Here is a 25,745-nt window from a genome sequence, read left to right on the forward strand (position 1 = left end):
TCTGCAACACTTTTCATGAGCATAGGGTACCATGAACACAATTCCACATAAAATTCAGCCTTTTCCTTCGCATATACACCAAATTTCATAGTATCTATGCTGTATCTACTTAAAATGGTCTCTAAAATATTGAAACCGTAAATTGAATTACTATCTATACCTATCTATTCCGTAATTGGCGCTAAGGTCGTCGAATACCAGGTCATTCAAAGTTCCCTACGTGTAGAAGAAAAAATTTGGGACGTATTGAAAAAGATACAAAAATAAATAATCAACGAATGGGCAGTGAACTAGTAATATGTAAGGATTTCGTTGATACAGTAATTCTGCCAACGGTGCTGTTTTTTTTGACGATACTGTATATAATCTATAAAGGCTACCACATTCTACTAACCCTAAATCAAAATACTACAACTACGTAAGTTGGAAATAGACTCAAAAATTATCGAACAAGTAAATCATTTTAAATACTGGGAACGGAAATAATGAGTCATGGAAAACTTTTCAACAAAGTAATGGAAGCTCCAATTTCAAGATGCCTGAAAGGGTTTGGGAAAACCATCACCTAAATACCAAAAGTGAAATTAATATATATAAAGCGACTGTAAAACCTATCTTTACATACGCAGTAGAAACAGGACCATACACTACAGACAATGATAATAGTTAAAATAAGAATATTAACAGGTATACAAGGTCAAGCTTAACGTGATAGAATACGAAATGAAGATATTCAACAGCAACGGAGAATACAGTACATAGGAAGGTGGATGAGAAAAAGGCTGAAATTCTGGAATAAACATATAAAAATAATAGAAGACAGAAGACTTGTACAACACAGAAAAATAAACAACCCAGAAGGAAAAAAACCACAGGGAAGACAATCTAAACGATGGCGAGAATGCTGGACTTTGTCTTCCGGGGAATACTTGCTGGTAATGAACAAGCTTTAGTTCATTACCATTTAGTTCATTTGGTCATCCAAGTTAGAAGTTGGAAGAATAAGTAGTTGCTATGTTTATACATAAATTCAAGATATTCCAGATTCTTCACATTTTTATACATTTGACAGCCCTAGATCAATATTTTTCGAAACAAATTAAAAATCAATCTATGATTTTGAATACTGAGTAATTTGATTATAGGTTGTTTTTCCCACAAAAATTAACGGGATACTTTGACTTGCAATTTGAAGAGATATTTAGGGCAGTCTCATCTCATTTTTGAGTATATGTTGGAAGCCATCCAATTCAAGTAACTATACTCAAACAAATGTATAGGTAGAGGTAATATCGCTCTTAAAAATTTTAAGCTGGTAGTTGGATAGAAGATACAATCTCTTCTGTTGCTTAAATTTTTGTACTTTTGTAAGTAGAGAACCGTTTTTATGAAAAAATCATTGTTTGCTTTCACGGCTCATCTATGTTTGATTTTTCGATAATTTTGATAGAACATAACCTATTTCGTGTTTTACAATTATGCGTATTCCATTCATTCTCAATATTAGTAGTTTCTTGACTTGTTGAATCCTATTGAATTTGCATAAATTAGTTTGAATTCATAAATAAAAAACAATTGCAAAGTATTATGTCTAGTATCATATCCAAATCAAACCACTTGACTGGATTGAGTTTACTTACATCCACTTTTTTTGGTCTTAGGAATGTATGCCTTCTACAGACATCTTTTAGAATAAAAATGCACGCAAATACACATAAGAAGGAGCTTAGGTTTTCCAGAATGAAGAAACCAATCAAAAAATTTATATCATCATAATTTCACTTTTTAGCTCACCTCGTATACGGATGCTTGTTTGAAAAATGTAAAATAATCATCATCCCACTACTCAAAAGAAATAGCTGTTTATTCTTCATTCATTTCTATACTGAATGTATATTTCGTATGAAATGGTTTATCTATATAATATCTCTTATAATTTGTAAGAACAAGAATTAAAAAATTTTAAATATGAGGTGTGGGATCAAAATAATAGTATGTTCCACGCGTATATGACCAGCCCCGTAGATGTCATCATATTTTCTATCTCAGAAAAATATTCATGTCTACAATCTAAAAAATCCCACTGTGGATAATAACACATGATACAGCTCGGCCAAAGTTATGAAATTTTGATGAAAAGCAATTTTTTATTAAAGTGGATAAAAAGATTATTCAACAATTTTTTACATGAACAAAACCTTTTACCACTTAGTCTGCTTGTGCTCAAGCATTTATCGAACTCATTCCATTCCAGACTATTATATATCACGTACCGTCGACGGTTTTCACTTGTGAGATGCTTTACGTGGATTTACATTGATCTTGCTGACCTGTAACCACATCTGGATTTTATAAGAGGATTAATTTATCGTCTTCAAAATGAATTATTCAATTCAAAAAACCATCTCACTTTTTGACAAAAAATGCCAATTTATTTTATTAAAACGAATTACGAAAGATACGTTTTCTTGAAATTCATGATTCGAAATGACTGTATGAAAAATTGGGCGGATGTATATAGATTCATTCTCCATTATTAAGATAATATAAAAAGCACTATAAGAAATCATGGAAATTGTAAGGTAGAAGATAATTAGAATATTTGTTTTTTTCTCTCAGAAACATCTACATTCGCGTTTCATGTAACAATTTTTCCCATTCTTAGAGAGGAGAGCTAACCGCGTTGATCCTTTAACCAAAGTTTAGGTTTATACCGTGTGAAACATGAGAAACTACATACTTTTACCATATGTAGAGCTCCTTATGGAGAATATCATGAGTCTACTAAAAAGTGTCAACTTCTCTTCTTTATCAATTTCACATAGTGATTTATGAAATTGATCATAAATTTCAATTAGCTATGGTGTTTGTACACAACTCATTTGATTTTTGAAATTTTGTACATTACTTTTATGATGCAGTACATTATTATCAAGCGTTTGACTGGTATGTGGTGATTATTAACCCTGAAGGAAAAAAAGACCAATGTGAACTGAGTTGAACTGACGCGAGATAAGGTTGATATAAACCAAAATTATGTTTATATTATTGTTAAAAATTTTAAACTTAATTATGGTATATTCAGGAATTTACTAAACAAACAAGGTCTATATTTAAACAAAACTCGAGTTGTTCACTACTTGTATCAGATAATAAAAAAAAGACCAAGAAAGAAAATATATATATAGATAATTATCAGTCGTATAAGTAAAGAATTATTGTAGATAGAAGTACATAATGTGTATAGTTAATAGTTGTAACTGTTTATATTATGGAACTTGACCGTAAATTGTTAGTTGGTGTGTGATTATAAAAACATAGTGATCTTGAAGATGTAGTTTACTTTAACCCTGTTAGTCACATTAATTATCTTTAGATTTCTGGGGTTATTTTGTGTGAAAAATCTTTCACCCCTGGGAAGGGGTGCACATTTCGGCACCATATATTTCTCGCTTTTTGGATACACACCTATCATCTATCAAAATTTCAAATAAATCGATGCTGTATTAAAGAATTCGGAGGGGAAATGCTTGAATACCTGGCCTAACAACAAAATGCGACAAATGACAAAAAAAACGTAATGTAAACAAACTTAGTAAGCAAACCAACACATCGAGCTAGTAGCTGCGTACATCAATAAATAAGGACTCACTAATAACGTACAAAATCTCGAAAAACTGTTTGCTCATTTGTCGATTGATTTATTTTCAAGGACTTAATAAATTATTTTTGTATAATCTTATTTTGAGTTGGATTACGTTAATATAATAATGAATAATTCTCGGACTTTCCCATATTACAAATTTCCAGCATATACACGTTTCAAATAATATTACATTGGAATAAAGTTTCGTGCATGACATTCCATTTTTATGTAATTCATTCCTTTAATACACATGGTTGCTCATGCAATCGTATAATTTCTCCTTAAATGTAGCATGTAGTGTTTTGTTGTGCTAGAATTACAGCCAATACGACACAAATTCTAGCTATAAAGATTGAAGTATTTTCCTCAATACCCCGGGAGAGATAAAACGGAATCATACAATGAGACTTGTGGAATCAAGCTCTGAAAACTTCTGTTTCACATTTTCCTCTTTGCTTAATAATTCAACTTTTCATTCACTTTATTCTATTGAAGTAGAATTGGAGGGATAATGATGAATCTAATTCCGTAGATTGCTTCTAAAATTTCCCAATATAATATCAATAGCATCACACCATTTTCATATTTAATAAGTTCATTGAAAAAACTTCTAGGTAAACTCCTTGTTGTTGTGAATTTAGGTATTTTGTTTGCAGTAGATCAGAAAAATTTTATTACGTTACCATTTAATTTAACAGAAATCTCAATACTTCGCCAATGTAGATAAAATTGAGGTCTCTATGTGTACTAACGATACAGAAATTCGCACAAAGCTGTGGTCTAAGTCTAAAAATTGGTCTTTTGCACTATGCAGCAAAAACTTGCCTCGCCTATGCAGTATGGTTTATAGAGAAAAACAGTGGGGTTGTCGGTATGAACACCAATAGAGGGTGTTTTTGAAAATATAAAACTAAATAAGTATAATTTTTTGAAGTTCACCCAATTGGCTACACTTTATATAATAGTCTTCAAATAGGAGGCGGAGAAGCGTGGAAACGATTGTGAGTCCGGTCCTGCTTGGCTGATTTTTAGTGTCTTGGACTTGTCTTGGAAAGCTTGTATATTGCAAAACAAAATATATTAAATCTAAATAATTTAATTAGCAACGTGAATGCTGGAGAGAGTTGTTTGAAATAATGTGATTTCTCTCCACAAATTTGAATAGAAGCATGAAAATTTAAGTGGATCTTTTAAAACGAAACTTGAAATTGAAATTAATATAGCGGAAACTGCGAATCGATGTCTCTCTTCTCTCCTGAGACTTTTTTTCCACACCAGAGTCTGAATTTCCGAGATTTTGATATTATATTTGACATTATTATAAGAATCGCCTAAATTACTGCAGGGAGGCCAATGTAATAACTGTCCATTCAGAATTAATTTCCAATTTTCGTTTGGGTGAACCAAACTAACAAATATTTAAAGTTCAAAGTACTGCTTGCTTGAAAATTGGTAGAGTTCTTCGCAAGTTAAGTTATCGTCTTAGAGCTGCATGTCATTAGGTAACTCAAACTATAAAGGAAGCTGCAGGTGTCCTTGGGAAATTTTCAGTTGAGACTAATTCGCTACTAATACTACATATTTTGAAAAAAACTGAAATAAGTCGTAATTATTCTTATTATTATTAATTTCTAAATAGAAGCATCAGGGAAACTACAATGTAAGTGGAGAATTGAATAAAAATTCAGACCATGTATAAAACATGTGTGTAAAATATATAATATTGAAGTTGTTACGTTCAAATTGAGGATGACTTTCTAGGTGTTTTCTTAACAAAGTAATTAACAGCAAAAGATTAAGGAGTTGAGCTTCAAATTGACTGTAAATGTTGTGATTGATATTAGGATAAAAATTCTTGAATACGTAAAAATATTTATTATATGAAATTGATTTAATCATAAGTAATGCACATATTTTCTTAAAATAATCTTATTAAAACTGATAATTGAAGATGTACATGTGTAATATTTACCGATCTATCTCTAGCTCGGGTTACAAAGCAAATGAACCTGTGAACCTCAAATTGAACGTAAGTCAACTTCAATATTATATATTCAACACATTTTATTACATGGTTTGAATTTTCATCTACTTCTCCACTAATATTGTAGTTTTCCTGATGATGGGAAAAACACTTCCCGAAAGCTTGGATTTTTACTTCCATAGAGTTCCCAATTTCCAATATATTGGTTTTTCCTAAGATGGGATTTTTTTGAGTTATGTATGTTGTTGCATTTTAGTCATATTGTTTCTCTTGAAGTAAGTCTTTCATAGTTTGAAGATCCTCCATGCTGAAGTTAGTCGTTGGAGAGTGTTGATTCTAATCTTCTTCAAACAATTTTCTGATAATTCTTAGCTCTTCTGGATTTAAATGGTCTGTGATTTGTACAACTTCTGTTTTATCATTGTTTGTGTCGATGAGAGAGCCTGGGTGATTGTATAATGATGTAAAGTTTACGGTGTCGGTCTCTTCTTCGAATTCGTGTGCGTTGATTTCAACTCTTAAAGGGGCGTCGGAATTGTTAATAGCTCAGGAAATAGAAAAAGTTAAATTACCAAACAGTTTAGTTGAAATAAATGAGAAAGGAGAATTTTTCGTTTCAGTGTTAACTGTTAACTGTATTCCCAAATCTGTGACATTTCCAAAACTTATTTTAGAACCATATGAAATACATATAAATAATATTCAATTAACCACCGAAGAAATGTGTCCCGATAGAACATTAGAAATAAAAAAGCAGCTAAGACTCGACCATCTTAACGACGAAGAACGAGACTCATCTCCCAACCTGCATGGGTAGTGCTCAAAAAGCTCAACGCATCCGGCAAACAAAAATGGCGTGTCCTCGTAGACTAGAGAAAATTAAATGAAGTTACCGTAGAAGATAAATACCCGTTGCCAAATATTGGGGATCTATTGGATTAGCTCGAGAAATGTCAATATTTTAAGACACTAGCTCTCGCATCCGGGTTTCATCAGAGTGAAATAATACCTGTAGATATGCCAAAGACTGCTTTCACCGTCGAAAACGGACATTTGGAATTCCTTAGACTGCCGTATGGTTTTAAAAATGCCTCCTCGACATTCCAGAGGGTGATAGATTAAGTCTTTGCTGGAATTCAAAATGAAAAATGCCTCGTCTATATGGACGACATTATTGTTTATTCCCCGACGATACAGGAACATAAACTTCAGATTGTCAAAAAGAAATTTAATCCTCGGACTTGCTAGCTACTATCAAGGTTTATACCAAATTTTCCGATAATTACTGAACCGATGACAACTCTTCTACAAAATACGTTCCGTGTTTACTCAAACTTTGAAGAACCTTTTCTTCTAACTACAGACACTAGCGTATTTGCAATCATCGCAGTTTTATCGCAAGGCCTAATAGGAAAAGACTATAGCCTATGCGTCTAGGACATTGTGCCGTGCCGAAACAAAATACTCTACGATAGAAAGAGAACTTTTGGCAATTGTATGGGCAGTGAAACACTTTAGACCCTATTAACATGAAAGAAAAATTACTCCAATAACTGACTACCGTCCGTTAACTTGGTTATTTTCAATAAAATATCCTGGTAGCCGTCTTGCACGATGGCGCCTCAAATTAGAAGAATAAGATTATCAAATTCAATCAAATCTGGCAAATCTAATGAAAATGCAGATGCTACTTTTCGGATAAAAATCAACCACGTAAGAAATTCCAAATGTTTACCTTACTCAATCTACCCCACTTATGCAATTGCAGGGTCATTCGAACAAACTGACGAAGGTACACCGGAAGTCAACTGGGAAGTTTTCGAAAAAGAATTCCTCTCTTCCGACGAACTTTACAAAACAAAATCAATAATTGATTATTCGAAAATAGAACCATTCGAAAATAAAAAGAACGATTGAATGCTTAGAAAGAAATGGAGACAAATTGAGAGGCATATTTAGTGATGAAAAAGTTGAAACGAATATTTCTTGTTCATGCATATAAAGTTTAATGTTATGTTTCCGAAATAATAGTTCTAATGTATTTGTTTTTTGCGATAATTCTTAACAAATAAAGTAAGAGTCAATTTTGCAATGAGATAATGAGTGAAGTGATCAGTAATTGCACGTAATTTTTAATTCCTATCGACACCTTAAAATTACATTAAATATTTTGAGAACAATTTATAAAAATTTAGAAATTCAATATTTCGAAATTGCCGTTCTTCATAGGAGAAAATAACTACTTTCCCTAATGCAATGTAGCCCTGTGCATAATTTGCTACATACCATTTCACTGACGATAATTCGTCTAAGTATATATCAAAAATATTCTCTAAGTATTAATAAAACCATTTTTCAGTTTTTATCAGCAATTTTTTTCTATCACAATGAATAACATGGTCAATGGATATTTTTAGAATTTAAAACTACAGTTTGCAAATTTAATGTATTATAGGCGCCCAACGTTGCCACTTAATATCTTAAATAAAAAAATCCAAAATATCTTCAGAAAATTCAGAAAATAATGTTTTTGTAGTTATTCTTCAGGTTCCCTAGTTGCGATTTTTACTACTAGCGTTTGTTGTTGCTGTTGGAAATATTGTGTGCACATACTCAATGGTAAAAATAAATAGAACTATATAAATTGTTCACTCATCTGATGTATAATTTATAAATATGAATTCAATTGAATAGATATTAAGCTATTCATACATAAACAGTAGAATAATTTCTCCATAGTTCCCAAACGTTATCTGATGATGCTTTTATTTCATTCCGTTCATCTTACATTGTTTTCGAATACATACAAGATCAAAAAACTACCAGCATTCAGTTTTTCTTAATCCATTAAGAACGATCCAGATACGCAGTTAATTTTTAATCGCGTAAACACGAAAAAGGCTCACATAAAGAAATCCTGACAACATGAAATGCGTTCTAGATCGAAGAAATTCCATTTCTCCGGAAACATAATTTTCTGGATACACATGTACATAAACTTTGTTTTTGTCTATAGCACTAATATATAGTGAGATCCATAGCCAGATAATAATAGAGAAAGAGAGTTGTATAAGATCTAATAGGGTATTGCTGAGGAAGCAAACTGATTGTATGTAATCGTCTCCATTTCTATTGAATTAATAAGAAATGGAAATGCCACAGGAATTTTTTATTTCATTTTAACGTTCCCTCAGAAAGATCATTGGAACAAGAAAGGAAATTACAGTGAATCACAATGCCAGCTATATTATGAGTAGTTTTTATATTGGGAACGTGGCAAGGAAACACCAAAGTGGACTAACTTCAATATATTTTCCAAGCTTTCGAATACTTATGTAATCATCGTCTTGGAAATAATTAATTAAGATTTCCGGTGATTTTGATATTATACAACACAATTATACACAATATAATTGTGTATGGGGTGTCTCAAGAGAATATCTCGATGATTTTACAACACAATTTAAAAACTTATTTGAATCACATCATTTTATCTCCCTAATGACGTATTACAATTAACAGTCTGGTGGTGAATGCTTCTTATTTTTTATATTGTATGAATTGCAAGTATAATTCTACTTGGAATACAATGATAACACAATTTTTATCGATCCAACAAAACATTTTATGAAGTATCAACTTCAACTAGAAATAGGATTATATTTGAAAAACAAACAAAAAAATTCCAGCAAGCCTTGAAAATAATGTGATTCTATAATGAACGTGTTCAAAACTTTTTATGCAGTGCAGCCCGGAGCAGCCCTGGTGTAAATTTCATTGCTCAAGACCAATATTCTCGATAATGGTTATGCTGCTCAAGATGAGATAACTCGATTTTAAAAATTAAATAGGATCTGACTGTTCCAGTCCAATATACTTACGAACGTAATTCACACTACCCAACGGAAAGATAAATTCGCTGCAGAGGTGGCAATGCTGCTACACACTCGATCAGGTAAATAAGACTTTCCGCGGAAGCAGTACGTCTTAGACCGGTTTTTAAGTGGTTTTTCATTGCATTTGAGAAGCACTGTTGAATCAAGGTCAAGCATCAACGAATGAGTTTTTTTATTGTGTGACTCCAAAACAGGATATATATACCTTTTGGTATGATATGTTCACGTGTCTAAATGTTGTTGGTTGTTGTTGATTCAGTTTCAATGATTTTTGAATATTTATAATTCTATTTATGTTTTTTTGATATTTCATGGTTCGTTAATGCAGTTCTATTTTTTTCTTCGTATTGATGACCTCTTAGTCCATTTTATAAATACTGAGATATATGCCCTACGTATAGAACATCAATTAGTACAAGACACTTGATATAAATTATTACTTTCTATGTTTTTTGGTGTTTCAGATTTTAATTCGGTGAAATATTAGGATGATGTGTTATTTCCTTTATGGCTCATATTAATATCATATTTATTGAAATAATTCATAGCAAATAGATTAACCTTCAATATTATTGTTATTGTTGAATTTTACACTAATATTTTTCTGCTATGTTAAAATTGAGAAATGTATTGATAGCTGCATTACTTTTTGCCGATCTGCCAATTTGCTTTTGTTTGTGTCCTCACTGTTGGCTCCTTCGCAAGCTTTCTTCGTATGTAAGTTTTGTGGGATTTTTCCTGATCTTTACCTTTGCAGTACGAGAGGAATTTATTTGTCCTTTGACAAAATTTTTTTCAATAGGCTAGGTTTTGTTAGGTGGAGGTTATCTTCCCTTGTTGTCTAGCCCACCAAATGTTCCTAAAGCTGTGATAGCAGCAATTGGTTCATTAATGAGGCCATTGGTAAAACAAACTCCTTTTATTATTACGTAGAAAATTTTACTTTTATTCATTTCGAAGCTTAGCGCCCTAAATATTCGACAGCTTCCAATTTTATATTGTTTGGAGAAATGAACATTGCTTTTATATCAACAGTTGCAAATAAAGTTTTTCGGTACATTGGTTATGCGTTCACCACACCTTGTGATATAATGAAGACCTTCCCATCCCATTTTTTTCACTATACCGTTCTTTCAGGTCTCTGGATTGGCTTTCTTCCATCTGCTTTTTCTTTATTTTTCGTCGCTAATACATTCTAATGTTAGAGTCGTCATATACAACCAATAAGTTTATATTTTTTGGGGAGCGAGGCATTGGGGGTACTTATTCATAAAAGAATAAACATAATTGATAATTTTCTCGATTGATATCTAAATGAACATCAAGAGTTGAAGTTGAAAGAGAAGATATTAATCAGAATCTAGGAGCAGGTTATCTTATTCATCCTCATTAAGGGCAATTAACACAAAAATAATTTTTTCTTTGGGTTAATCCACTTGTAGCTAACAAATTGAATTTGATAAAGAGAAATATGTAGTTTCAGAGAATAACTAGGGAGAGATTCGTCATGTGCTCAACCTACACAAATCATACAAGAGTAAAACTCATGGTGAAACTTCTCAAATAGTTGATTAGTGAGTTTCCTCATTCCCTAATGTGCATTTATAGCACTTATATTCACTTCATAACTTGGAGACTTATACTTATGATTTTTTCTCGGATTTAGAAAAAATTGCACTTAGCGACTTTTATCTCCAAGCAGACAAAATATTAGCGAAAGCTTAGTTGCCTCAGTCAGTAAATGAGTTCATGTCATCACACACCGGGATAGTAAAAAGTAAAACAAACGTTGTAATTGAATAAATTAATATATTAAGTATTAGTGAAGAGATTAGTTATAGTAAGGTACATCATGTATATTAATTCACTTCACCGTTTGAAATCTGTTTGAATAAATAGGAAGAATATTATAATGAGTTGTATGTTGAATATTTCAGTTAATCCATCACTATGTGGGACAGTTCTGGCGTTAAAAGTGATAGGTGTGCTGCAAATCAGACTGTAATTAATTTTCAAAAAATCCTGGAGAAAACTTATCAATCAATTGCAAAGTGGATCCACCTAAAGTGCAAACTTAATGCATAAGGAATGAGGTGGTAACTAAATTTTGTTTTGTACAGAGTACTCATAACCGTAATTCCATGAATTGAACATACATATATTCAATATATAAATTAAAAAAAAAACAGATAGAAAAGTTGAACGATACACAGAATGAATTACTCATTAGTAATTCATTCTGTGATTCGGAGTAAGGACAACTTAGTTCACAATAATTTCGGAGACTTAGTAGTAGAAACATAGGAAGGAATATATATTAAAGTATAATAAGTATAATAAACAAAATTGGGAGTGTGGATTATAGACACTCACTAGTATGTGATGTGATGATGTCAGCAATCTTTCTGCAGAGGTGGAAAAAAAGAGTACTCCAAACAAAATTGAATCCAAAACTGATGATAGAATAATTAGCATAGTGCAAAATCTGACAACCCAACTAACACAAACTCTAATTAATTACAATAGCTAAGGAAAGAGCAGCAAGAGAATGGAAACGAATTTAAGGAAATGAGAAAAGAGATAACTAGCGGCAATATACTAAAAATGAGATTAGAAATAGGAAAAAGCTAACAACACTATTATACAGAGATTACCCATTATACAAACGAACCAGATACATTAAAAGAAAAGTTCACAAGTTTCATAGAACAAAATGTAGAAATAGACGTTAAGATTAATTCAATCCATATATTAGGAGTTACGAATTCATGGGTTACCCAAGAGATACCTAGGTTACCTTCATCTTTAACAAAATATAACAAAGAATTTTCCAGGACTAAAATGTGATGTGATGTGATAAATTTCAATACAAGCCATATTAACCAAATTCTATCACAATACCAATACTCTTTCGAGGATTTGAATAAAATACTTTTAAGTACACACCAAGTATCCTTTAAATACCTTTTACAGAAAACAAATGAATTGATTTATTATCTACAGGGAGCCTTCCCATTATATGTTAAAAGGCTCGTCGTACAACTTGAAACTCCTAACTCTGATGTGCTGTCGGTATATGTAGCCACAAATTAAATATTACCTTGATGTGCTCAGTTTGTGATAAAACTAGTATCAGAAATATTTTAACATATAGTTTAAGTGTGTCCAATGTATTCGAATATAAGAAACTATATAAAAGAAACTACCTCAAGAGACAGAACGCAATTGAAGAAACTGTACACATTTATAAACGAGGCGATGAAAATCAGATCGTTCATAATCAATGAATAATGAAGTAAAAAAAATGACATGTATGGGTATGTATGTGTAAGTGTATGTTTGTGTATGCGTATTTGTATGACTACAGGTGTGTATATGTATATATGTATCAAAATAAAGGATTTCTACTATTCACCTCCGAGATAATTTCGAAAATCAATATTCCGGCGAAATACATTTTTGAAATATTTATTTTCGAAATTATTTCAGAGGTGAATAGTAGGAATCCTCCTTTATTTTGATACATTTTGCACACTTCATTTACCATCGAAATCCATATTATCGGCGACTACGAGAGATTGCTACATAACGAATGGTTCGCAGCTGGAAGTGAGGATGGTGCCACTTAGTGTTCGCTGGGAAATGTTTCACTACATGTACCAAATGCGACGCTCTTTGAAGTTGCCTCAAGTTAGGATCTCAAACCCGAACAAGGGATGTTAAACTGCTCTGATAATACGTAATTGCGACGAAACTAGTCAGTAGTTGAACCAACTCATTCCAATTGCGAGCTAGCGGGGATATTAATATCGACAAAAAGGTTGATTTACATCACGCTCTTCAGAGGATTGTAATTCAATATTCGTCGAGGCATTAGCCAGGAAAGTAGTCGTTTTCCCTTTTGAAGAACGGTGAAACACATTTTCGAAATATGGATTTTTGAAATAATTGTGAGTAGTAGAAATCCTTTATTTTGATATATTTTGCACACCTCATTTACCATCGAAATCTATATATGTATATGTGTATATATATGTATGTGTATGGTGTATATACATTACTTAAAAATAACCGTGTAGTTGTTCCGTACCGGTCAAATAAATTCAATATCTCATACAAAACCACTGGCTCTCTTGTTCATATACTATAAGAGGAGGAACAAAGGAACTATAAGTCTGGTAGTCTGATAAGTATACCTTCCATTTCGAAGTACTCAATACGAATGCAAATATTATCCTTCACAGAGCAGGAAATTGTAGAATTTACGTTTATTGCACAAAAGGTAAAATCTCCATTTTTCAATCAAATCTTGTTTTGTTATTCTAGGATATGAACCGAAATTCACTTTTTTTTGTTTCTTTGTAACTTTCCTGATACGAATTTCAAATTGCATCCAATCAATCACTTCAACTTGCTGGGAGATAGATTGTAGAGGTTAACCCGAGAAATTCTTCAAGGAAATAGAAGATGTTCTCATCTTAAAGTCAAATTGAATAAGGATATTATTCTCTACTAATCAGAAGTTACAATACGATAACAATTTTTCGTTTCATGCAATAAAAGTATCTCATAACAAAAACAATACATCGTTATGTATTGTTCCTATTTGATGAAAAATTCAGTTTGAAAATCGAACTTCTAGATTTCCTCGTTTCATTATTAACTCTCGCATGTTTTCCAATATTTTTGCAGATATCACAACGGAATAGTTTGTAATATGAGCCATGAAACAGAATGATAAAATAATGAAGCATTCGTAATCCATAATCATTTCTTTTAGTAATGAGTAGAATATTTTTCCAAGTTATACTTCGAATATTTTCGTAAGAATTCTATAAATATAATTCATATGTTGGGTGTATACTTATATTTCCATATAATCAACTTGCTTAAAACTTCCAAATAGTCGAAGGAAAAAGTGGAATTTTTTCACGAGATTGAAGAACTATGTGTCATACTGGTTATATAGGTATAAAGGTTTAAACATTGATTTTTAAACTATAAAAACTAGAGTAGAGCTACTTCTTACAAATTTAAATTAGTACATGAAATAGAAGATGAACTGTTGCAAGAAATACTCACAATTAGTGGTTAGATCATTTGAGAAGTAATTGTCCAACTTCTACTTTTCCACTTCTCTAATTGTATAATTAACTAGTTTTCAGGCTCCACATTATTTACAGCCTTCAAAAATAACTGTTCAAAACCACTTATTTCAAGAGAATTTTTTTTATTGAAACTTCTCCCATCATTTGTGCCCATACCAGTACAGTCAGGTTTAGTTCGCAATGGAATTGTGGATATACAAATATCGTTATAAAGGGGATAGAATATAGTTCTTCATTCACAGATCTGGATTGGAACTAAATATTCTAATTCTAACTCTAATTAAATTTAGCCAATTTTATAAATTTTCTAATGGTATGGTTATTGGCAGTTTTTCCAAAAGTCTTGAGTGATAATTTGCATTATTCATTACTACTATATAATTCTGAGGAAGGAGATCTATCATTTGTTGAAACCAATATTTGAAATTATCAGAGTTCATGTCCTCATGATAGTCACGGGAACGAGCATATTCAAAACTCAATAAACCACCTTTAACTAAACAGCTTGAACTGCCGATGTGTACTATCATCAGTCGTCGCCCCTTTACTGTTGGTGACTTTTAACCAGTGGATTATTTATTTGAAAAAGCCGTGTAGCAGTTTCATCTTACCAAAATGTATCTGGTGATTGATCTATGTTTCAACCAAATAAAATATATTTCTTCTTACGCTCCCAATTTTTTTCATCGACCTCAGATAATTTCTTCCACTTACTACAATATCGTTTCTCTCTGTTAAAATAGACTTTCTGGGATAATTTTTTCAGTGAAAAGTTTTGATATTAATGTTTTTTCGTCAACTGCTAAAGGACCGATCTTTCGGTGTTTACACCAGAATTCACAATATATTGCACACGGCCCTTTACAACCTGAAACTAAACTGAACTGTTAAGAATAATCAACTTGGATTTCCTTATTATATGGAAAAATCGTATTTTCGGTGATATTTGTTGGAAAGATAATCTTGAAATTGGAATAAAACAAAAATTTCAGTCCTCATTAACAAATAAGTACTAATTGAAAAAATTCTTGTGACAAGGCTATGTAATCTTAGGTACACAAGATTTTTAACAAGTCTAAACAGTTTTCTACTGTTCTGTAGAGCTATAATAAACTTGCCACGCCTCCAATATAGTTATAGATAGAAAAGAGTAAAGTTATTATTATTTATGTGCAGGTGTTTATATTAGAGCGACGCTTTGAGACATGCTTGGAAACAACAATTTGATGCGTTTCCATTTTACTGATAGACTGGCCAAACATATGTGGAGAATATGAACATCTGGATTATTTTCGGAAAAATGAATTTTGTAAAGTACACGAAATGAAAAACTGGTAATATATACAATGTTTTCCTGGATAGGTGAAGCGATTTCATGAGAGATGGAAAATTTTCGATTTCAATGTTTATTCTTTGAGGTTAACAGAAGACTGATTTTTTATACAATTTTTATTTTGTTTTGAAAAGTTATGTACGAGAGTTTCTGAGAAAAATTTTTTAGGATCAACAACTAGAGGTTCAAATATCAAATTTGGAAATCAATTCTTAATTATATTTTTTAATGCAATGAAAATATTCACAATCACCTTATAACTACTTGCATAATACTAATTAATGATAATTAAATAAAAGTGAGTAGGAAAAGATGTAGAAATAAAATCATTATAACAATAGGTTCATGGAATATAAAAACAATGCGACCAGAAAAATGGAGGAGACAGTTAGAGAAATAATTAATCATAACATAGAAATATTGGCTAAGATAAAAGGAAGAATTGACGTTATCTGATGCAGGGCAGAAGAAACCGGAGAGAAATGGAGCTGGATTGATGGTCAGCAAAAAAATGAGAGATATTATACTGGAGTACAAGCGAGTAAATGGGAGAATTTGATATATAACATTGAAATTTAAAGCTGCTAATATTACATATATATGCGTTCAAAGAAGCTGCTGAAAGAGAAGACAAAGACTCTCAAAGTGTATGCAGCAGGTAAAGAATCGCTATTTGAAATATAGTTTGTAATATGGCTACAGAATTGAATATTCGGATAGTTAGCCCAGTTTAACACAAAGCGGAACATAAGACAATGGATGATTCCACGACAAACACGAGAAAATCAAATAGACCACGTTTTAATATCAAAAAAACAGAGGAATCAATACATGATGTGCTATAATTTCGATGAGCAAATGTCTATACAGACCACTTTCTGGTGAAAAATAGAATGCAACAAAAAATAAATCAAGGCAAATAAAAAAAGATGGAAAATAGAGAAGCTGGAAGATAGTTCACAAAAATTCATTAATGAGATGGATAGACTTTTAAGGATAAACTGTAAATAAATGGACATGAACATGACGGCAAAAGGACTCTCACAATTGTTATACGTGAAAAATCCATGTAGCTTTCTTAGAAACAACATTGCTGGAAACATATCTTTCTTGTCATCACTGTTACCGTTTCTAAAATCTACGCTAGAATGTTTCTACCTTGAAATACCCCACCATGTGCGAAATCACTCTTGAATGGATTTAAATGAACAAAACCATCTTAATAAACTTGCATAGTGAAATCCAGCTCTTATCAATACTGCCGCGATTTTCAGTTTCAGTCTCCAGCTCTTACAACCCTATTCTAAGTTTCAACATCACACATATTTTCTTCTCATTTGCCTCGAACACAGACATGACATAAATGGTAGTTTTACTATCAGGCTATAGCCTCGGGTAGCAGAGTTCAACGGGCAACAAATTTTCCATTAATATTGAGTAAGTTATATATATATACATTAAAAAGTATATCTCTGTTCCTGCGAGAGCAGAATTTCTTCAAACTTTGAAGTAGTACTCCGTTTCACTCTGCCTACACTAGCAACAGATTGTTCAGATAAGAGAAGTTTATCGTGCTTAAAAAATGTGAAGAACTATTCCCTATGGACTTTTAAGTCACCAAAAGCTGAACGCTCTAGATGTTTCATGCATAGATTCGGACGCTATGAACAAGATTTTATACGATTTAGCGAATCATGTACATGATTGAAATTTTTTTGCTTAGAATAATGTCTCAACAATTCTCTGCCCCGACAACAATAATGGATCTCATATGTATCCCTGGTTTTCAAATTATGAATTTGAAACTGAGGTATCGATTTTCAGTGGTCAATAGAGGTAGCGAAATATGATTAACATACAGGCCGCAAATCAATAAATCCGCCACTGCATTACATTACTGAAATATTTCATCACTTTTCGACTCATTTGAAAAGTGATAATCTAATTTTCACCCCTATTTTGAGTAATATCGATTCAATTAGAATCGATACAAGTGCGCCCTCATTTAATTCCTGACCTTTACTATTTTACTCACAAAATATAGCTTATTTATGCTCAGTTTTAAATGAATAAATTGGTTTAAAATGCACAATCATGCTCAAATTGGGAAATATAAAGCCGCTTATTTGAATTGCAAAACTCATCAGGGTTCTAAATTAAGTCGAGCATGAATGTATTTATTCAAAATACAATTTATATCATCAACCCTATACTAAACTGAATACAGATCTATACAAATCTGTATATATAAATATTTCATTTCACAACGCAGTTTCTTATTTATATGTAGTCCATTCTCGTTTTTTAGTTAAAATCCTTAGCAGACCTCATTTCGGTTTAATATTCGATGAGCACAGAATTTGAATTCGTGTGAATGTACTAGAGAGGGTAAATAGAAAGTCAGAACATCTTTAGCAGTACAAACAACATTCGGTAAAATGAGGATCGGCTCGTAGTATTTTTATTCAAAAGGAAACTGTTTCGATACTGTATTCGAAACATACTGCGAGGACAAACATTTTAGGTGATAATTCGAAATTGAGATTTTGATTCCAGACTCCGGAATCATCGAAGATTTTTTTTTTCCAATTATGTGTCGTATGGTGTGATTTGCTGGAGCTAACTTTTTATTTTTGTACAACTGTCATAAAACAAAATGTGTAGAGATTAACTTTTTATCACCGTGAAAAAGAACACAAAATAATTCACGAAATAAACATTAAATATTATTTGAATAATTTCTAGCAAAGTTAATTATTAATTAATTTTTCATCGTGAAACAATTTCATTTATTGGATATAATATTTGATAGCAGATTTGAACAACAAAAATTCCCGAAGATGTTTCATGCTACTGCTGATCAGAAACGTGATATATTCGTTGAATGGTTGATTCCAAAATTTTATGAGATATTTTAATTTGTTTGTTGGTATTTATTCTTGATATTTTCTAGACAAAGTGAATTCCCATTCACAGTTGTACAAAAAATGTTTTATGACAATTTTGTCGCACTCCTTGCTTTATAGCACTCCTCTCTGATTTTGATTGCAAATAAAAAAATTGTATATAGAACCCGAATGAAATTATTCACCTGCGCCCTCAACTTCGATGTTTTCCAGAAGTTAATTCTCAGAATAGTCAATTTTCTCATATAACGGTTAATAAGAACGATCATCGTGAAATACGTACACAAAAGTATCTGCAAATAACTCAATAAAATTAGGACTAAACTATCATCTATTCATAATTGTACGATCTCATTGAAAACTTGTGTGAAAAGTATGTAATTAATTTTGTGTTGCTTCAGTAACTATTAAGGGTAGTTTTTTATATTTATAGATTGACTTTGACTTATTTTAAATCCAACGATATGTACCATAGATTTTCGTAGACATATTTAATTATCAATATATATTGTGTTCGAGTAGCACCCTTTCCTAATATTCTACTTTTATTCTATTTTTGTATAGATTTCTTTCGAATTTTCTAGCTTCTTCTTGAATAAAGAGTTTTTCTTTTCAATTGGTTTCATTTTTCCTATATTGTTTTTTCATGTATATCATGAATTTTGAGTGACTGGGCAACTAAGAATGTCCGTTGGCCATATCTCAGGAACAGATTATATTACAGCTTCAGAAAAAAATAAAATAACAAAAGCAGCCCCGGGAAACGTGGAAATTATTTTAAGTGTGGGTCCACCAGTAGAAGGCGTACTTGGCAATATAGAATTAAAAAAGGAATTCGTTTTGAAATTACCGCTCTAAGGGGCACTTTGTATATTATCGAATTCTCCAAAGAATTCAATGAATTTTTTATTTCACTACCTCTTCAAATAAGGGTGAGACTTCATTTGTCTTAATATATTTGGGGACAGAAAAAATATATCGATTTTGAAAAATTTCATTATTTATATTTTCAAATATACCCTTAAATGTTGAACCTAAAATTTTAAAAATGCTTGTTGTGAATTTTCATATGTTTAACTTTAGCAAGCAGAAACATTCTGCTGTTCACATACCTCGTTTCAACTATGAATACATTGTAATTTTTTCAACCCACCAAGAAATTGTAGGTGTAACAATTTTCAGTGCTTACCAAAGTAATCAATTTGAAGAATTCGTCTGGCGAGTGTCAGATTCTTATAGGTAATAATAAAATGACAACCATTGGAGACTAGTTACCGTATCATAAGAATATGTGACGTTAAAGTACAGACTCAAGATTCGCAAATACAAAAATACGAGTATGTGAATGCGGATATTTGCGACTCCTTATGTATAAGCATGCAACCAATTCTTCTGTACTTGGATATATACTGGTTCATATAAGTGCAATCGTATTTTTCTTTGCGCATCCTGGTTTATGCTCCCTCGTATTCTTATGAGTGCTACTGTATGAGCGCGCGGATTTGTATGCGTATGCATATGTTTCTGCGTGCTCGTGTTGGAGTGAATCATGTGTTGTTTTGTGTTAAGATGAAACGTTGATATTTCAAAGTAACGAGATATACAAATTAACAAAAAACGTCAACATTTTCGAATTTCTTTGAAAAATTAAATCTATTTGGAAACTATTGAATTGAAGACTCCGATTTTTGCAAATCTCAATTTTTATCTAGAATTCATGGTGATGTGACCGTTGGTACAGAAGTGATTCTCAAGTTTCCATAGCCTTGACCTTGCAAGAGCAGCCTTTGGTGTCAGATAAAGAAAATTTGATCTGATAAAATTTCTCATTAACGATGTAGGGGAAATATTTGTTAAAAATATAACAGGTCTATTGGCATCTTTAATTTCATTCTTCTTGTAAGGCCATCAAACTATTAAAATACAAGATCGTCAAATTATTTCTGTATTTCTCAGGTTATGAAAATTGATTTTCTGCATTTCTCATATTATGAAAATTAAAAGGTAGAGCTGGAAGTTGAATAAATTGGTGTGAAAATGATTCTCCTCTGAAAAACTTCTGTGAAATTAATCTGTTCGTTTTGTATAATTAATGCACATTTTTTTTGTTACAGATGGAATGTGAGACATAAAATGACAAAAATGCTTTGTAAAATCGAACTTCTTTACTTTTTCGTTTTAATACCCCTAAATTGGTTTCTATTTAAGACAATCAATGCTTACAATAGTGAGGATTCTGATAATTTCACGATAATCAAACAAGAAACATTATGTGATAAAAACATAACGGATTTCCCTACTGACTATAATAACAGTGACTGCTATTTAATAAGTGGTGTTTGTGATTGTGCGAAAATTTACAACATCTCATCAACAATTAATCTCGGAGAGAATGAAGCTCAAGTTAGAAATGAATCAGAGAGCAGATATTTTTATGGTAAGTCCATATTTTTTTTCAACAGTCATTCCAGCTTGATCTGTCCATATATTTTCGTTTGAATTAATTTTCTATGTAACTTGCCCCCCTTGTTTATTTGTCACACGTTTATTTCAATTTCAGCATTTTTTGTTTACGAATACCTTCAAAAGCAATTAGGAAGCAAAAACTTGTTAGTCAGTTTAGAATTGAAGTGTGTATAGAAAGTATTCGTTGAAGTTTGTCTAAGATGCAAGGAAATCCGATTTCTCAATTTGAACGAGCAAGAATTGTGGCCCTAGACCAAGAGAGTTTCTCAAATCATGAGATTGCTAGGCGTTTAAATATGCCGCGAACTTCGATAAGGCGGGTAGTGGCCGTTTTTCAAGAAACTGGTGGCGTTGCACGAAGGGTGGTGTCTGGTCGACCTAGAGTGACTTCAGAGAGGGAAAAAAACCGAAGAATAACGGTAACCACTCTTCGAAGTCATTTTTTGCATACCTACCGAAGAGTAATTTCGAGAAGTACCATAAGAAGGAGGTTACATTCTTTAAATCTCAGGGCAAGAAAACCTTTAAGGGTACCTAGACTTCTACCTCGACATCGAGCTGAACGTCGCCAATGGGCCGAAGAGCATCGGAATTGGCTTTTACCCCAATGGAGCAACGTCTTATTTTCTGACGAGACACGATTTGGCCTACAGAGTGATAGTCGCCGGGAAAGAATTTGGAGAGACCCAGGTAAACGAGAGCGACTAATTTTCACAAGAGGCGTTGTCCCTTATCAAGGTGGATCAGTTATGTTTTGGGGGGTATAATGTGTGGTCGCCGCACTCCACTTATTCTTATTGAGCGAACAATGACTGGTGCCATATACGCTCAAAACATTATCCAAGCAAACGTGCAACCTTTGCGCAACGAATTTGGAGCAAATTTCATTTTTCAAGATGAAAATGTCAGACCACATCGCGTACCAAGGGTACAGAATATGCTACAAGAGGGAAATATTCAAAGATTAAACTGGCCAGCGGACTCGCCAGACATGAATCCCATCGAACATGTATGGGATTATCTTGGCAGAGCAATATCCAATAGGGAAAATCCCCCTTTAACTCTCTGGGACCTAACTGCGGCTATTCAAGAAGAGTGGAACAATATGCCCAATAATGTTATTGATGAGCTAATTCGTGGCATGCCAAGACGCGTTGGAGAATTAATTACCAGAAGAGGTGGAAACACAAGTTATTAAGTTATGTTATTTTCAGTATTCACATTTTTTTCTTAAAAAAAGATTTTATTTTGTTTTTATTTCGGATTTATTTAACAAAATTCTGCTTATTTTTACACGAATACAAGTTTTTGCTTTGTAATTGTTTTAATTTGTATGATACGATAAACAAGTATTTGCAAACAAAAAATCCTCAAATAATCAAATTTCATTAATAGTATATAATTCACGTGTGTATATTGAAGGTTATTATTCATGAGGTAATAATTCATTATACGTGAATAGAATACTATACTTCATCTACGACAATAATTTTGTTGGAAAATTTTGTTATGTCATTAGAAACATTCTTATTGCATTCTAATAAATATTATTTACAATATATCTTTGTTCGTTCAAACATAGTAAATGGTTTTCGAAAATTATGATATATCGCCATAATAATCAAAACAAATATCTGTATTAGTTAAACGAATATTGGGTATCTAATGTTGAGAGGATGGTATTTATTCATAGTTATTAATATTCCTTTTTGACAGTTCAAAATTCATTTGTCATATTAAACACTTCCCTCGACTTTTCCGGTAATAACTTTGACGAGGCAACTTCAATAGTTTCTCTAGTTTCTGGTGATGTTAAAGAAAACTCTTTTTCGCTTTCTACATCTAGTAAAATATTGAAGCACTGAAAAATTTGAATACGAAGATTCTGGGTTCGAATCTGGTCTAAAATAATTTACTTTTAAAATTTTTTGTGTACGGAACAATGGATTCATCAATCACTTTAGTGTGAATGAATAATACAGATTATTTCATCACCCTTACTGACTATTTCTCTGCCGTGACCAAGCAGGTAGCTGTAAATTCTAGCGATTATCCTAGTATATAAAAACTATTTCACTCCTCTCTGAACTTGTGATTCCCGATCACAACCGAAAATTAAGCTCTATAAATTTCTTAGCGACATGCTTCAATTATTTATTTTGCAAGGGAGCAGTAGGGTTTTTTATTTAATAAAACGAATTTACAAAATTTTGTTGGCCATTTCGTTACCTTTATGGCCGGTATCCAAGCTATTGTGACTTTGCTATGGTCATTCAGCAAATTGAAACCACTCCCATAACAGCTTAGAACTGATATAAACAGAATTAATTACGTTCAGCCCAGCTTGCGTCTGTGAAGATAGCAATATAGCAACGCAAGATAGTACACATATCGTTCATGTTTACTATTATCACTATTTTTTAGAAATAAACACAATAATTCCAACTAGTAATGGATAAAGTTTCTATCTATTTAGCTATGTACTTTTGGTGCTTTCAGCACTCTCCTACCTCTATATTCAAACAGTAGTTTGAGCGATTTTGGGTAACTGGGTAACTGCATTAACCTCATCATAACCTTAGAAACCAACTTATTAAAGATTTTTGATGCTGCGAGGAATTGCAAGATAGTTTTAATTATTGGCGAAGCCGTATAAATAAATTGGTCTATAAAATTATTAGAATTAATACGAGAGCATTTTTAATTTAATGAATTATGAGTAGAAAACTCATTCAAGAAACATCTGTCATCTGTGTCCTGTCCAAATTTGAGTAAGCTGTATCATTGAGATTTGAGTTTTACAGCGATTGACTTCATCTTACAAACAAATACCTATTCAGAAATCAAGTATAGAGCTCAAAGTTGAGTGTTGTGGTTATTTTTGATATTCGGAAAAGCAATGTTCAATATAAAAAGATACGGTCTCATTTTTCTGCTCTCAATAATTTCAAAATGATTCAAAAAACACATATTCACGTCAGTTTTAACAAAACAAAATATTTTCAATGCCGGTTGGTGTAGAATTATATTATAAAACCAAATCAAAATCTCCCAAAATAACCAAATTCACTCAAACGAACTAAGAGAATGAAAATGTCGAAAACAAACATTTCACTTATTGTACGTAAGGCAGCAAACAGCCTGGTGTCCTAAGAAAATGCGTGTTTTAAACCATGAAATCAAAGGTCTTTTCAAACTATTCTCAAGCTACTAGTATGAAATAAAAGGTATGCTAGATTATTGGCCTCCGAGTGTACTTCACACTACATACTACACACATCTTGGATTGTTCATGGCAGTAAAGTATGGAGGTCTAACAGTACAAGTATACTGAAAAATGTTAATAATTACTAGCATGTTCAGTATTCACGGTGTCCCACAAGGTCTTGGCCAGTATATATCTCGAAAACAATTGTAATTACGCTATTAAAATTTGGTAATCATGAATCTTGGATAGCTGAATACATTTTAAGCAAGCAGCTATTCAATGATATACCCTCATATCGTTATATTGATTTCAAGGTCTCTCTTAATTCAAGTCAAAAACTATTGTTTCTATATTTGCAATAATAAAATGTACACTCCTAAATTCCCTTACTTGGCACAAAAGCAAAATGAAACCCAACCAGAAAAAGAAGAATTTCTGCCACTCGAAGGTACCTGCCAAATGGCTGCCAAATTTTTTTCTAAAAGGATAAATGCACCTCTAGCCTACTTAAAGGGAACAGATCATTGCCAAATTTTAGAAGTCAATATCGAAGAAATAATCATCCAATAAGTTACAGCCAAGAAAGTCTTGATAGTGCCAATTTAACAAGAAAAAAATACTAACAAAACATCAATCCAATCATTATCTCTAAAATGCATCACTTGTCAAAATCCCAAAAAATTGCAGACTATGGATCAATAATCAAAGATCAATGACGACGAAATCAGTTATAGTTAAAGATTTGCCCTGTTTAAGTTGGAAACGAATTGTCAATTTCAAAACACTACGAAAAATATAACACAACAAAGCTCAATCTCGATGACCTTTTCCAAATCAACGAATTGTCAAGAAACTTGAAGCAGATCCAAGAAATTTCCAATACATAGAGTTACAACAATAATCGAAAGCCTTTTAGCGATAATATTTATTATTTTGATAGAATGTGTCTTGTTCAAATTCAAAACAAAAATTTTGGTATGCAGAAAACCCATGAAAGATACAAGTCAAGAAAACTTCAAAAACGCCCAAAAATCGAAAAGTCAATCCATACTTTTCGAGACTTAAATAGTTACATATACGGCTTATCTAGAAAACATCAAAGCGCGATAGACCTGTTATCCATTCTTAGTTAGAAATTCTTCTTTAGCAACAAATGCAGATAAATTTTACTTCTTGTAAATTCATTCATATACATTTA

General features: G+C 32.0%; 1 protein-coding gene across 2 annotated transcripts in view; it reads left to right on the plus strand.

Moving 5' to 3' along the window:
• Positions 1-25,745, plus strand: part of LOC130901434 (metabotropic glutamate receptor 2) — a 602,363-nt gene that overhangs the window by 46,040 nt on the left and 530,578 nt on the right. For both annotated transcript variants that reach the window (XR_009060283.1, XM_057812830.1), the window contains exon 2: positions 20,988-21,310. Coding sequence is in view for 1 of the 2 variants with exons in the window: in XM_057812830.1 (XP_057668813.1) it covers positions 20,988-21,310 (323 nt within the window). In the remaining variant the exon portion in view is untranslated. The remainder of the gene's footprint in view (positions 1-20,987; positions 21,311-25,745) is intronic.

Source organism: Diorhabda carinulata, chromosome X (genome assembly GCF_026250575.1).
Source record: "Diorhabda carinulata isolate Delta chromosome X, icDioCari1.1, whole genome shotgun sequence".
Lineage (NCBI taxonomy): Eukaryota > Metazoa > Arthropoda > Insecta > Coleoptera > Chrysomelidae > Diorhabda > Diorhabda carinulata.